This window comes from Typha angustifolia, chromosome 14 (genome assembly GCF_048772165.1).
Source record: "Typha angustifolia cultivar Huaian chromosome 14, ASM4877216v1, whole genome shotgun sequence".
Lineage (NCBI taxonomy): Eukaryota > Viridiplantae > Streptophyta > Magnoliopsida > Poales > Typhaceae > Typha > Typha angustifolia.
Window position 1 is genome coordinate 1,226,303 of NC_133252.1, and position 16,420 is coordinate 1,242,722.

General features: G+C 35.0%; 1 protein-coding gene across 2 annotated transcripts; it reads right to left on the reverse strand.

The window, feature by feature from the left end:
* Window positions 1-415: 415 nt before the first annotated feature.
* On the reverse strand, window positions 416-16,133 carry LOC140775979 (nuclear cap-binding protein subunit 1). Of its 2 annotated transcripts, XM_073119499.1 has the most exons (19): window positions 15,969-16,133; window positions 15,468-15,527; window positions 15,262-15,318; window positions 13,492-13,563; window positions 13,069-13,131; window positions 11,330-11,506; window positions 10,753-10,878; window positions 9,818-9,884; window positions 7,254-7,453; window positions 6,332-6,402; window positions 5,250-5,334; window positions 5,046-5,114; window positions 4,800-4,918; window positions 3,957-4,095; window positions 2,743-3,243; window positions 1,773-2,072; window positions 1,236-1,414; window positions 1,046-1,157; window positions 416-733 (listed from the first exon to the last, which is right to left on the reverse strand). In XM_073119499.1, exons 1-19 carry the CDS (start codon window positions 16,050-16,052, stop codon window positions 626-628), a joined length of 2,589 nt encoding a protein of 862 aa, XP_072975600.1. In that variant the 5' UTR covers window positions 16,053-16,133; the 3' UTR covers window positions 416-625. The 2 variants fall into 2 exon arrangements, with proteins under 2 accessions (XP_072975600.1, XP_072975601.1); XM_073119500.1 differs by lacking the exons at window positions 416-733; window positions 1,046-1,157; window positions 1,236-1,414 and adding an exon at window positions 1,524-1,595.
* Window positions 16,134-16,420: the final 287 nt, after the last annotated feature.

Here is a 16,420-nt window from a genome sequence, read left to right on the forward strand (position 1 = left end):
CCTAAAATAAAATTAAAGGATGACGAGATTTCAAAAAGATTCTTTAGCATTTAAAACAGAAATAAAGGCGTACGTTTGCTCTCTAAGTTCGTAGCTGGCAAGAAAGTCCAGCTATAACATTTCATCATCAGTATCTAATAACAGCTCTTTTAACAGAGAACCAGAAGATGAGAATGATTTCAAAAGATTAATATCTTCCAGAATTAACATTGATACTAAGATGAGCTAATTATACCTCTAAAATTGTAACCTATTTTAATAGATTATAAAGTCCGCAGACTAATCTAGTCAAAGTGGCTAACCCTCTGCAATATATAAGCTGTTAGTCTTAGCAAGAAAATAGAACCCAGTAACTTCGATATTTGTTTTTTTTTTTTAAAAAAAAAGAAGACATCACCACAAGTTTATATCAATATTCCTCCAATGCTATAAGGTTTTTCATCAAAGATAAATGGAAAAATGTCAATCATAGACATGAATGAACATTTGAATGATTCTTCCCCCTGTAACAAGGACCACATAAAAGGTGCTCCCTAAGATATTAGATGATACAATTAGTACAAGAAAATTCTCAACATACGAGAAGGTTTTCCGGGAAATCAACAAATGAGGATAATCAGACATGTTACAATTCACTGGATCTGCATAAACCAGAGTAGGCAGCTTTGCAGATAAGTGGATGAATGTTTCCAACAAAAACCTCCGAATTCAGCTTTTCCATATGTGGCCAGATCTGCAGATCAGGAAATCCGCAATTTAGCAAGTTTTACAAAGATAAACATTAGCAAAGAAAATTTAAGGAAAAAAAGGACCGGATCTATCGATTTTTCTCCAACCATAGGAAAGTAAAGGGGTTCGTTTTATCAGTTGATGTGAGAGTACGGAAAAAGCCTCACTTTGCTAAACTACCTGAGTCAGTCTTCCGATTAAAATCAGCCATGAAATTATAGCCCCAAGACTCTCCCATGTGTATAGAAGGAAACCTACGTATTACCTTCTCTTTCCATGTTTGTGGTCATTTAATGTTATTATTTCTTGGACTAACCTCAGTTGCATATTGACGTGAAAATGCCTTGAGATGGCCCAATGTGCTTAGACACCACTGCTCAAGCTCCTCAATGTTGTAGGAATACTTCTCGGTTTCACCATTTAGTTGACTGTCCAAATAATTACATTAGTACTACTGTTATTGTGAGACAACACATCAAGTCAAAGATAGTAGTGCTAATACTTGCCTAGTCTCTGTTGCTCCATTTTCATGGTCAACCTCCATATTTGACAAATCTTCAGGATCAGTAGGCACAATATTTATTTTACCTGAACGCAGATTAGGCAGTTCTCCATCAGCAGACACAGGTGGCAGGCGTTCTGTAAGTACACTAACAAATCTCTTGTATAATGATAGGAACAGTGCCTGTAAAACATAAGACAGGTTAAACAAAGAAACATGGTCAAATAGTTGGAGAGATCTGGAGTGCCAACATCAGATGCCCAAATGAAAAACTATGTTATTACATCTTCCACCCTACCTTGTCAACAGATTGATGTGACGAAATTCAACAACATTCATTCTTGTTGACTCTCCCTCCCTAACACTAATAATTGCTGACTTTACATCAGATGGAGAGGTTTAAAAGAAAAACGGATAATAGATTGCTTAAAACACTAAATTTTATATTTGGTAGTTGGTGCCTTTGAAACTGAATTTGGATATTTTTCTTCCAAATGTGTCATTTAGCAATAAATATGCCAAATGCAATGCATAGATTTACCTTGCTTTCCTCGAGTGCTCGAGCAAGAAGAGCCTCCTTTGCTTCTAAAGAGTCCCGTATAGATACCTCTTCATCTTTTGCTTTATCAGCATATCCCTTTAGGCGCTTCAACCTCCCTGGCTTTTCAGCTTGCACAGGTTGGCCATCCACAACCTCGAGCTTTAAGTCAGCAGCCTCAAACTCTTTAAAAGCCTTAGCAGTGACTTCTACAGCTACTAGAACACTCTTCTCAAGTGATTGGATTTCCTTTCTGAGATCAGTAATGCGGTTGCAAGTCTTACTAACTGCATTTCTAAGAATCTAGAAGAAAGAAGAATAGTTAGAGCAGATTCATAGTCATGCCTGAAACTTTTAGAACAATAAATTATAGATAGAAGGATTACTTCATCACAACATCTTGACATTTAAATGGACAAAATGTGTAAGAGCAGTAATTACTACTTACTCGAAGATAAATGAGAATCATCAAACTTAGAAAGAGTAAAACAGATATGTTGATATGCTGTATGTTAGATACCAAATAAGAGAATAAATGCAACGACCCAATTAATAGCATGTTTAACTATCATTAACAAATTCCTGGACGGCAAAGCTACTGATGCAGCGTCAACATTCTATGACAATACCTCAAATAAGAAACCAGAAGTCAATTCAGGTTATGCAGAATTAAAGCTCAGAAAGTCCTCTAGAAGCCCAAATGTTATGTTTCTTGATATCCTTCTGTATCAGTAATATTGCATCATTTGAGTAACTTAAACTGTATGCAACAAGTAAAAATGTGCTAACATCATTGACTGCTCATATGAGCCATAGTGCACGTGCTCATATGAGAAATTATTCATAAATTCATCTTTGCAGGAAATTCCAAGTCTTCATATTTTTTTCAGGATTGATGACATGCAATCCTGATATCATAAGAAGGCATGGCGTTATAAGTATGCTAGGAAATGTTTAAAATGTATAAGCATACCTCCCACGGACAATCAGAAACATGGAATTGCTCAATATTATTTGGAGAAAAGACCCACTCAACAATTGCCAGATTGGATATGAGTCGATAACCCATCATTCTGTCAATAGCTATAGCAGTCATCTGAGAATTATTCTTCCAATAGTAACTGACTTCATCCATTAGCAGAATTTGTCTATCCTGATCGGGGCATAACTTGGCAATGATTTGGCCATATCTCTCTAAAACAGTGATTAAATGAGTGAAACTTTTTGAACCAATGTCAAGGAGAGTCTGTATAACAACTTCAAGTGCAAATTTGGAGCCATGCACTGGAATTATAGTTTCCTCTATCCATGAAGTAATCTCACGTGCAGTCTTCCTCCCTCTAACCAAACTGTTAAGTTCCTTAGAAAGATTCTGACCGTCTGTGCTTTCTTGACCATCATCACTGTGGTACTTGAAGTTAGGTCCTCCTTTTGGGGGAAGCAGCACCTCCAGTGCAGTGGCATTTTCAATGCTCTGAAGAAGATTTAAGAACACAAGATTATGTAACATATACAGTTGCGTAAATCGGCAAAGTGTATCATAGCTTCCATATATTCAGAGAACAAAATAAAGGGGCTATATCTAGAGAATCCCTCTCAATGATTTCACCAAGTTATAATTAATCATGATCTCCTGAAAGAGAAAGCATTTCACCAAAATTCTCAATTTAGACCTATTGGGATCTAGATGACAATATTTTGTTTAGGGTAGACTCAAGCTTTTTTCAATTTTGATATTATTTATTATAAATGTTGAGATAAACTAGTTTTCATGTACTAACAAAGGGTAATATCTGTCCTTAAAGTTCCATAATCCATATTCTAATTATGACGGACAGAATCAATTCCATAAGTCAGGGTCTAGCTACAGATTACTAGCCTGGCAAAAACACAGTGATTAGTCTTACAATTGCTCTCCAAGAGCTGTCGCTGAAGTCATGCAACATATAGTTTCATAGTACAAGAAAAATGATGCTTCCAAATGTCAGCGTAGACAACCATGACTAGCTTTCCTAACAAAAAGTTGGAAGAATTTCATATCACCAAAAGGGCATTACAAATTTGTTATTTTTGCTCCTAATTGCTGTTGCGCCGACACCATCAACTTTGAATAAATTCTCTCAAGTATTGTCACTATCTGTTTTTAGTGAATACTGACCACTAAATAACATAGCCTACTCGACTAACCTGCTTGATTTTGTCCAAGTATGATAATCGAACTTCTCTTTCCAGTACTTCTTGAACAAAAACACGTTGAGGGGCCCATCTTGGAAGGTCTTTGACATAAGCCCATTCTTGCCAAGGCCAGATAAACTGAAAATTTGACCTGCATAATCACAAAATTCCCAGATTTGAAAACCAACATACAAAAAATGAGCAAGGCCGTAAGAATTCCTCAATAATTATGTAGTCAAGAAATATATTGGAGCTTCTTGGTGGGTTAAGTTCATCAAATATCTTAGGATAGGAAGATCATGCAGTGATATGTACTTGAAAGAATTAAATCACACACAACACTTTGCTTACGTGATAGACCTAAACAGCTAAATACTGCAGATAATGCATCGATCTTACCAGATAGGTCAGACAACTTAATTAAACTAGCAAAATAGGTAGCAAATAATATCATCTGACATCAAATATCAGCACATATCCTATCAAAATATCGGCATACATTCTTGGACATTGGTCACTTATCATTAATAGATGAGCATTTTCTATACCAGTGAAAACCAACACATTTGAACTCATTAATAAATTTGATACAGGTGGCAGTACTTGCAAAAAGTAGCATCTCTATATAAGTTTACATTTTGGTCGCTATTATGTCAGATAAAACAAAAGAAGGATGTGTATACTATATAATACTAAGTAACTCACAATGTATTCATCTAGAAATAGGATGTATGAACCACTATATCAGAAGTAGAAACTTGATTGGAGTGCTACTCAATTACATTTCTACACCATTTAACTTATTTTAAAATGTCAAAGATCAAGAAAGAAGCTTCATAATAAAAATCAACTTACAAGTGATGAGAAAACCATAAAATAAGCCTGGTACGGCACTCCATATCCAAATTGATGATTTTATTGAAGAGAGCGCGCACAGCTCCTGCTATAACAGAAGGAAATGCACCTGGGAGTGCCTAGAAAGTACCACATAGAGTTATATTCACAAATATGTAGGATTGTTTTAGCTTGCAGTGTCGCAAATAAGTACAAAATAAATTATAACTAGTAAAAGTTCTAATATTGAAGCCTCCGGAGAATTACCTTGCAAAGGTCAATGATAACCAATGTGTAGTACATTGGTTTAAATGGTGGTTGAGGTAACAGGAGCAGCTGGATAAAATACAAGAACAATTATACTGCGAATCGGCATATGCATGTGTCTATGTGCAGGAAATCAAATAAGCTAATTTAGACACGCTGCTTTGATTATGGCAAGGAATCAACTTATTTAATAAACACCATTACCTGTGAAAATATTGTCTCAGCCATCAGATATTCATACCGAAAGGGCACAGGCAAGCCAACCATGTAAAAAGCACATTCCTTGCGGCTATCTTTCCAAGAAAAAAAGATGGCCAAGTCAAATGTAAGCAAATCAGTTATGGATTATTTTAAACAACAGAATATAAGTATGGCAAAAGACTGAAGTTAACAATAGTGCAAGAACAGAAAGAAAATTATGCCAATATGATGTGTGATGACAGTATGTTATCCAGATAACACTACCAAAAAGAACTTGCATCAATAACTGGGAAAATAAAAGGACAACCTTTTTTACCTGAAAAGGGGTTTCCTCAATATAGAGTCAAATGAGAGAAAAGGATTCATGCAGCCGATCTAATCAATTAAGATTTAAGGATTTCATCTTGTATATCTTTTCCAGTAGTAACAATAACTAGAGAAAGGATAAGTAGTATTCCTGCGACGATAGTAAATGAAATTGTGCCCATGTTTTACATGTCCAAAAATTCAAATACCAAAAGTACCAAAAGGTCTAGTCACTCTGAAGACAAGCGCAAAAGATACTGTGACACTTGATCTCTTGTTTCTCAATATATTAACAACTTAAGCATGGATAGAGATGGCTTATCCTGCTTAGGAACATATCAACTAATAGCTAGCAAGGGAAAACAATAAACTGCATTTGGGTGCAATTTTTAGCTTTCCCGTCGTCGTAATCTTGCAGATCCTTTAAGTGGTCACCTCAAAAACCTATTACAAATTTACAATTACGTGAATGCCCAACGACAGTTGAGACTTGTACAAGTTTACAGGAATGGAATAGTTTACATGCCTCCATCATTATATAGTGTCTCTATGGTTCCTTTTTATAAAATTTTAAAAAAAAACAGCTCTTATATCCATTACTGCCATAAATACAAGAAATAGTGCATAAGTTCTACCTGTACTAACATATTAAAAAAAACGCATGGATAATAGTGATTCATCTGTACTGCAAAAGCTACTATCCTTGGTTTTACATCATAACAAAATCTCAGAAGCTCAAACAAAAAGTACAATATATGAGAAACAGTATTGATACAAACCATCCATTGAAGAAAAGCAGCACATCCAACAAATACTCTTCAACAACAAATCGGTCTATAGGTTGCATATTCTGCCAGCCAAGGGAAAAACAAACAAAGTAATTAGAGAGGTAGAAAAAGTAGATATTGGTGAATATGTGTCAAAAATCGATAAGCAGATAATCTATTAGCAAAGGAAAAGAAAATAAACTAGAAATTTAGTAAAGAAAGAGATAGATTAGTGGTTCCATAATGCATGTCTATAAAGTGTCACAACTAGTATCTGATGCCTTCCCCGCTATGCTACACATTGGAAAAAAGTATAAGTAGGTTCACATAACATATTGAACTTTCATCTATGGCTTATTTATAAAGTTGAACTCATTTAGCTGTCAAAGTGTGATGTTAAGGCTTTCACAAATACATATGGTGGTCATGGGTTCAAGTCCTAGAAACAGCTTCTATAGTAATGAGGCTAAAGTTGCTTAAATCTTCCCCACCATGTTGGCAGGAACCTCATGCACTAGGATGCCCTCTTCTTAGATGAAGACAAATTACGATAATAACAAGACTTTAGTCTCAAATATTTAAAGTCTGCTATATGTATCCTTTTGTTCACCTCTATTTAGTTCATCAGTTTGTGCCAGATCAAGGGCTACATATATTTTCTTGCCAATTATCCCCAAACACATGTAAAAGTGCAACAGTTGACAAAAAAATATTATTTTGGTAATTTAGACTTCATATTTCAAATGTCGTTACTAAAACCATGTATGATGAATATACATAATCTGACAATCACTACGAAAAGAAAAGAAAAAAAAAGAATGATGATGGGAAACTTAGATCTGGACAATTCATTTGTTTAATATTAAAGATGTCTAATAATCAAATATGCCTGACAATCACGAATTGACAAAGCATGCACATAGCTAGAAGCTACCTCTGCTTTATTTGAAGGAAATATATGAAGCCGACGAAGCCTTTGAGGATACTTCAACATGGCTTCATGCTTTTCTTGCTCTCTAGATATTTTGGAATCTGACGGGGAAGGTGCAGGCTGCGCAGGACAGCTTATTGGAGAAAGATTGTGAGATTTTCCAGCCACTAATTGTGCTTCAAATGACAAGTGAGGCCTTGGGACTGGAGGGAAAACAGTAGAATCACAAATCAACAATGGAAGATCAGAAAACATGAATAGATTCGGTCCTGATCTTTTGCACTCCTAAGATATAGATGGGAGTAGTTATATAATGTAGAAGAAGAAAAAATGCCTCCACGCAACCAGTACATGCCTAAATTACATAGAGATCTTATTTACTATAAAATAATTATATAGTGTAGTGGACCAAAGGTGCACAAGGACACAGAGAGATCTGATACTTTCAGCTTTCTTTATCATTGCTTCTTAAGTTCCTACATATTAACTGTTCGGAAATTGTGGCAAATAATTGCTCATTTCTTGAGAGTAAATACATACTATGCAAAATGTGGTCAAGGTGCCCACTAGTGTGGCTGCATATGCAGCCACTTTGTCGCTCTCAGCTATTAGTGCATATTAGTTTTCAAGATTTGTTTCGTTAGTATGGGTTTCCTACTTTTTATTATACTCTTAGAAATTTAAATACTTTAAAAATATGAAAAGCATGTGAACCTGCATATGCAGCAGCGGAAAACATATGTGCTACGCAGTATCTCTACCATATGGCACTGCACATAATTTTCCCTTGACTACTTGCTTACACTTACGGCTTTTCAGAAATTTGCGAGTGAGTTTCTACAAAACATATTTTCTTCTATTTCGTAGAAAGTAGGTTTTATACACTACTTAATGAGTTTATGCAATCAGTTGGTGTAATGATTAGTGCCTAACCCCTTGCTCTTGTGGCATATTTTTTGAGTCTACAAGAGAATTTCAAATTTCAGTTAACAGTCTACATCATGCCACCTCCACACCCCTTGCTCTTGTGGCATATTTTTTGAGTTTGCAAGAGAATTTCAAATTTTCAAGTAACACTCTACATCATGCCACCTCCATACCCCTTGCTCTTGTGTCTTTGTATGTCTATGTGTCTCTGCGTGTAGAGGCGTCTCTATGTCTCTGCATCAGTGTGTGTCTTTATGTTGTTGTTGTCCTTAACTTTTTAGATTATTAACCTAGAAAGAGGCAACTATGATAATTTTATGTTTCCTGGGTTATGAATAGGCCTAGATCAATAAAGCATTATAAACAAAACTTTTACAGGGACTAAATTGAACACAAATTTGACTCAAGAAGCTAATCGTTGATTCTAGTAAGGTCTACTTTGATGATCTATGTTGAAAAAATGGGCCGGATTAACTCCGACCCAACTCGCTATCTGATCCAATTTAGATCAGATTCGGATACAAAATTTTTATCCAACGCGGATACAAATACGGGTAAGATATTTGAAAAATATATATATGTTGAAAAAATGGGCCGGATTAACTCCGAATCAACCAGCTATCTGATCCAATTTACATCAGATTCGGATACAAAATTTCTATCCAACGCGGATACAAATATGGGTAAGATATTTGAAAAAAAATACAATTACAAATACAAATATAGGTAAAAGAAAAACTCGGATACAGATATGGGTACGGGTCGGATATAATTTTTCGAATATGGATATAGGATATTCGTTTACCCATATATTATTGAATAATTTACAGTTTTAAATTTACTTATTTAAATGGTGAATATTAATATTGTTAGTAATAATATGTTTTATATTATTTGTAGAGATTGACTGTTTTTTTTAACTCTTAATAGTTTGTGTTAATAATCTCTAAAAGAAAGGTTATAACTCATTTTAAATTCGATCTGCATCTGTTTAAAATCCGATCCTTTATTCGAAAATTATCTGATCTATATCCAAAAATTGCCCTTTTATGTTTAGTTAGAATATGATTCTAAATTTTTGCCATTCATCTAATATCTGTATTCAAATTCGTATTTGAACTATAAATATGAATCCAGATGTGGATTAACACTATCATATCCATTTTCACCCCTATAAATAGCTCAAGTTAGAAGTTTCCAACAAAATTAAGATACATGAGCTACACTCAGTCCAATGTAAACATCTAATATATTTGAGGTTGCATTAGAGGTTCTCTAAAGCTTCTAATATCCTTTGACATATTAGGGTTATCTTTGGTTTCTTGTAAAAATTTATACTCCTACAGCTCAGGTTTACTTATTTTAATCTACTTTGTAGAGTTGCATCCACAAATGTCAACACTGCCAACTATGCAGCTGGATAAATAGAAACTATTGGCTTCTGACAATACCCATATTAACTTTCTTCTGGGGATGGCTTTAATGTCCAATAGAAAAACAACACAATCAGTTAATTTACATGAATTCTGAATATTAATTGATGAAATAACACAGTGTATGTAATAGAAGGGATACTACCTACTAAAAGGGGTACTTGCTAAATGATAATATAAGAATATATTGCAAGTAGAAGAGCATACCACTGTCAACTTTCCAACCATTACTGGAAAGAACTTGTATACGATCCCATAGATCTTCAATAAAATCCTGTGAAAGAGATTTGTCATTATCACTATACCTTTGCATGCTTAAAGAAACAACAGTTTTGAAAGGATCTATAGATAATTAAAAGTTTGAAACATACCTTTGCATGCTTAAAGAAACAATAGTTTCGAAAGGATCTATAGATGATTAAAAGTTTGAAATGCATGCTTAAAGAAACAATAGTTTCCAAAGGATCTATAGACAACTAAAAGTTTGAAATATACCTATAAAGATGAATTTATACAAAAGAGAAATGTTCACCACTTGTTAGACAACTTAGCATAAACCATGGAGCATAGAAATATTGACATTCTAAAAGACATTTTTTCTGATGCCTTGTAACAACTTCCTCTTGATGAAGCCTTCTCACCTTTTCGTTGTGCTCTAGCCAACTTAACTTAAGGCATGGATGATAGCAATGATGATGATCATGACTCAACCTCCAAACCAAATAATTTAGTTTCATTATAAAACAATACTATAAATGAGAGGAACCATAATTGCAAATTACCAGATCTGTTCTCGTATCACATCTCTCAACTCTCAACTTAATCTACTTTGTAATTTTTCTGTACATCTTAGCAAAATATATCTAAAACAACTAAGCAACAAAACTACAATTGAAATGGAATAGTACAATATAAACCACATGTTGCCCCATGCTCACCAAACATCGTATAACAGGGGCTTAATGCAGACCCTAGAAGAAAAACAATATCTACAAAGCTCTAAAGATGAATAAAAGTTGGCATGTCAATCTGAATAATCACTTAGAAATTTGTCGATAACTTTGAGAAAAATTATCGATTACAAGAGCCGTGGCACAGGAAAGCACCAACCCGAAGACGTGTGGTATCACAAAAAGTTGTACCTTTTTGCTAGCAGATGCATCATCACCTGGCTCAAATACCGAGAAAGCGATGTCCTGAGATTGCTTTCTGATACTGATATAAGATTGTATAGCAACCATGACTCTGTCGAGTTCATCCGGAACTTGCTGCAAATTAAAATGGAGAAGTGATTTTCTAATCTGGGTATGTTTGTATAAATAGGGGGTTATTGTACTGATGATGGAACAAGATCACCCTGTTTTCCAAGTGATACGTAAAGCCAAAAGGAACAAATGTACACTTATAAGATCACTGTTTTCAACTAGTATTCAGTAGAATCCTTGGGCTTATCATAGTTCAGGTTCCATTAATACATCCACACAAAAGGAAAGAAATTGGATTTACCAAATGGCCCTTATGGAAACCAATCAGGCATCCAGAAAAGGAACAGAGAAGTTCATTATATTCAGGATACTATATTACGGGTCATACTGCGTAGGAAATCTTCTACTATTATTATTGGATGCATAAGGTTCCCTATAATACTTGTTTTCTTCTACTTTCTTCTTCCTCATTTTCCCTTCTTCTCATATTTAATGTAAATAAAATCTGTCTTACCTCAACCAATTCTGTACCACCCCATGGAAGACACGCCAAGATAGAACTAACATAGAAGTCAGCACGTGACTGCCATGAAGGGTTTCCAGCTTCCTCATCTACCGTCATTACAGCAGATGATAAGAGTGTCTCAAAGGCCTCAATAATAGAACTTGGATGGATAACTTTGCTACACATCTGCACTCCACAAACAAACAAATAAATAAATAAATAAAATAACTAGGTCATCTCGAATGATATCAAGCCAAAATATATCTAATTAAAGCTTCTTTAGAAATGCAGCAACATTAGGTGAGTTTGCTACACTCAGTACCCTCTCATAAATAAGTGAAGGAGTCATTTTGTGCCTGATGGAAACAATCTTATTAACATGAGAAGAAAAAAGATTTCTATCAACTTGAACAATCCAAAATGAGCTTAATATAATGTCAAGTTCTATATTTAGTATTTATGCATATAATCAATAGCACACAAGGTTTCCACAATATGATTATGAAGCTTCACTGGTGCTCATAATCTGATAATAAATTTAGAAACACTTGTTTACTAAATTTTATATATTAGTTCTTCATAACTTTCCCAAACTTGTTTAGTCACCTAACAAAAAACAAGTCTATTCCACCTCGTGGGTTCTACCGGTGGAACTCGAAAACCCAAATGTTCAATAGTGAAGATTAGCTGGAAGCTGGGCCGCAGAATTTTTGGGATAAAAAATTTGCACTTTGCAAAGCAAGAATAAAAGACAACATATGATGCTACATTGACAACAATTTTCTTAATCAAATATATGAGATGTGAAAGTGAGTTAAGGAACAAGTGATGAATTCCTGATGTCACATGACAAAAAGAGCATACACAAAGTAAGCAAAAGGATTTACAGAACTTTTCAACCAGGCAAAATCGTATTGACTGAAACAAACACCATATTTGGATGGAAAGTATAGGAGAGGAGAAAATAAGAGAGATATTTTCTCTCGTTTGGATAGAAATTCTAGAAGAGAATGGAGCAGAATAGGAGAGAAAAAAATTTGGCCTCTACCAATCATTTTTTTCTCTTCAAAAGTAGAGAGAGGAAGAAAAAACATAGATTTACTCTAACTTTCTCTAGTTTTCTCTTGTATATTTTTTTCCTTCTCTTCCTTTCTCTCCTATTCTCTCTATCCAAATATAGTGTCGGTACTTTTTACCAACTTGATGTTAGGGAATCTCCAGACCTAAAATTTCATTTTGAACCGAAGCTTTGGCTCCTTTAGGATTTCCTTCTTGATCAATGACAAGTGTTGCATGGTCATCATATTGTATTATGATACCATTTTCACATTTCACTTTCATGTTTGAGTTCTTACATGTAAATACAATAATAGTTGTTTATAACTGATTATAAAATCTTTCTTTATGATGTGTGTTGCGAGCTCAATGTTTTGACAGGATTGTGCTGTGCAATTTATATAAAAATTCCTGTTGTGATAACATAACTAATTACATAGAAAGCACCAAGCAATGGCATCCAATAGTATGTCCAAAGAGTAAGCAGGCTTGCAATTTTCCAATGAAAATGTTTAACAAATTGCATTTTTCAGAAAAGCTAATAGTTGCAGATGATAAACAGGAAACCAGTACTGCACTAATATATTTTGGTACTTTTCTGGAAGATCTAAAAAGTGACAAACTCATAATATTTCAACAGTAACCCAACAATAACAGCAAGGACCAAATGTAAATACGAATGCTTAGCTTACCAAGCCAGTGAGGAAGCGCATCAATATCCGGATCCTATTACAATTTCCAGCATATAGGGCATCCTGAAAAGCCATGGATATAATCATGAACTTTAAAGCTAACATATACTGAATAGAAAATATTTACGAAATGGTGTTCTAAGACACACATCCCAATGCACAAGTATCAACCTCACACTTTCCCATGTCAAATAACAAGTAATTTCCTCCTATCATGCTTAAGTTAAAACTGCTCATATGAACTTTCAAACCTCAAATGGGAAAAGAAGATCAATATAATAAAGGTGCAACATCTTCCTAAACTGACTCTGGTTAAACTTAGAATTTACATCATAAGAGATATTTTTATCCTCTTAACCAATCAAGCGAGCAAAGCGAAAAACTAGATAAACTGCAAATGCACCAAGGGGACAACTGGAGCACCTGTAAGTTAGAATGTGTAATATCGACCATTCTCTTGGCAAAGTCCTCGCTTTCTAAGTTTACCAGACCAACCTAAAAACAGTTCAACATACAAACCAATCAAAAACAGAATAATTAATCAGCAATGAGCTTACAGGAAAAAGAAAAGTTAAAATAAAACCATAAAAGATTTCCACAAATCCTCTCGGCATACCTGGTAAAGAGCAAGGTGACAAAGCTTATAAACGAATAGTTATTTGCATAAATAAAATCTATAATGCACACTAAATGTGATATCTATATTCTATACAAATTACTATACACAAGAAGTGATCTGCTATTACTAGATTGTACCTTTAGTTTTAACTTGGCATGTCGCACAAATCGTTTGTAAGCATGCAGCTTTTGTAGATGTGCAAAGAACACCTTGAATTAGATTAAAGCTAAAAAAGTTTGGATGGATGATGTAAAGTTCAGAATATTCCAATAATTCAAAGTCCAGTCAAGTACCGATAATCTTCTTTCTTTCTGCTGCTTCAGAAATAAAAATTTGGTGCCAAATCACCTACTCTCCTCGATCACCTTCCAAGTCAGCCCCTTTCTCTCTCTCCTCCAACTATTCGTTTCCTTCTTACCCTCTCTCTTGACACTTTGTTGGCCTCCACCATTTGCTCGTCAGTTAACACAACAGAATTGCTCACTCATTGCTTTGCACTCCATCTACTCCTAATCTAACAATGAGATTGAGACCAGAGTAGCCCACTATGGATGAACTCATAAATAAAGAGGAAGAAAGAGGTCGGACTAGAATATGGCAATGGCGGCACGATAGGCACAAGTGGCCACATAGTGCCATCAACAGATGAGGAAAAAGAGGGCAGCAGATATGTTCCAGTGGGTCCTTGAATTAGGAGAAAATAAATGGCATCTCTAACAGCAAGACTGGATTCAATGGTTTTGATTCCTACCTAACTTCTTTACTGAGCACTTCTTTTCATATTGAGCTCTCTTTTGGTGCTTCTATTGACAACAAACATCATATAACTAAAGAATTTTGCTTGAATAACTCCTATAATTTAAACATTAGAAAGCTTATTCGCTACGCTCAAAGACTTTTTAGCCACCTCCTTTTCCTCATTTCAACCATATATAGCAACGATGGCTTTCCTACTAATTGTTGATCTCGATCTGCAACAAATTTAAACTCCTACAATATAGTTGTATTAAAAGAACACCATATACAACATAAGATATTAGAAAAGAAAGTGACAGTCGTCAATGTTTACATCTTCTTCAGGTGCAATATCATTTTCACAATGACATGCCCACAACTTTTTTGTATTTTCTTGTAGTGCATAATCCTTGTTATATCGAGATGTGAAGCTCTCAATAATAAAATTGTAGAACATATGATAATTGATTCATCAATACGAAGTCCAAATGGCGACAAGATTAAGAACAGAAAGAACTTTTGTCATTTGAACTATTCTGTTAGGAACTCAATGACACCAACAGAAACACCAATTAGCTGATAACATTATAAATCACTTCATTCCACTAAATTTAGCTTCCGTGCTGCACAAGATGGATAGGGTCCTCTTTAAAATTGTTAACTGTATGAAGTCAAGGACAGTTGAAATTGAAGATTGCCAAACAATATTCGATGCATCTAAGAAGCTAACTCGATATGAGACAAAGTAAAATAATACACAAGAAGAGAACTTGAATATCAATTTGGTAAAGCAGAAAACATAGAAATACATGTGCGACATCGTTGTATCATTTACATACCAATACTCCATAAAAAGGAATTTTGTGAGGCAACTGCTCCGCGCACTGAAGAAGGAGCTATTTGAATCCAGAGAACTCAAATTAGTATTTCAAAAATATTCAAACCAAAAAATACATTGTGTGACATTAATCCAATTACTCTCTGTATAATACAGTCTCTTTCATGCCAAAAGACCAACTATCAAAAATAAAAAAAGACATCCTACCTCAAAGATTGCATCATTAGAATGTTCAAATTCTCTCCATAGTGCACCATAACAGGTTTCCTATTATACAAACAGGGACAACGATCAGTACCAAATCAGAGACGTTCTACACCATAACAGGTCTCCTATCATACTCAGCCGGAAGCATCCACAACAATACGAAACAAGATTTAATGAAATATTTACATGCACTTTAAAAGTAATGAAAATAACTGCAATCATGTAATCCTATCGTTCAACAATCAAATCCACCATAGTATGAGAAACAACAACGACTACCAACTCTTGGGGTCATTAACATGTAGTCGAGCTGAAAATTTGACAGCAAAGCCCATAATATTGCTCACCAATTTCTCAGCCCGGACCACGTCAGGATCATAGAAACAAGAAAGGAAACGCTAAAAACCTAGGTTTTCAAGAGTAAGATCAAGAATGAAACCCAAAAGGACACTTAGGGCAAAGGGGTGATGCAAGGAAAAAGCGATTTAGATAAATACTAACGATGTGTTCCTTGTAGTCGGTGCCACCGCCGTACTCCGGACACCTGTCGCCGATTCGAAGCAAAAGATTTCTCCAGCTACTCATGGCTGCCGGGAAATGGGAGTCGAGAGGAGGGGAGAGGAGGGCAGAGGAAGAGGGAGGGGTTTTTGGAAGGGTTTGAAGCCGAGATCCAGAACCGAGTGAGAGTTTGGAACTGATGATATAGACGACGGGTTTGAGTTTTAGGATCCGCTAATGGATCCGACCTGATAAGCATCTAGGCGACTAGGCATCGCACAAATTATGTATCGGATCGGGTCCAAGGATCATAAAGTAATTCAACCCGATAAACTTATAAGCAAGGTGTATATATATTTATGTATCGGATACGGATCAATTAAAAACAAATCCGGCCCGACCCAAACCGATAACGTAAGTTATAATGATCTCTTCCCTATCTATCGTGCCGCTGT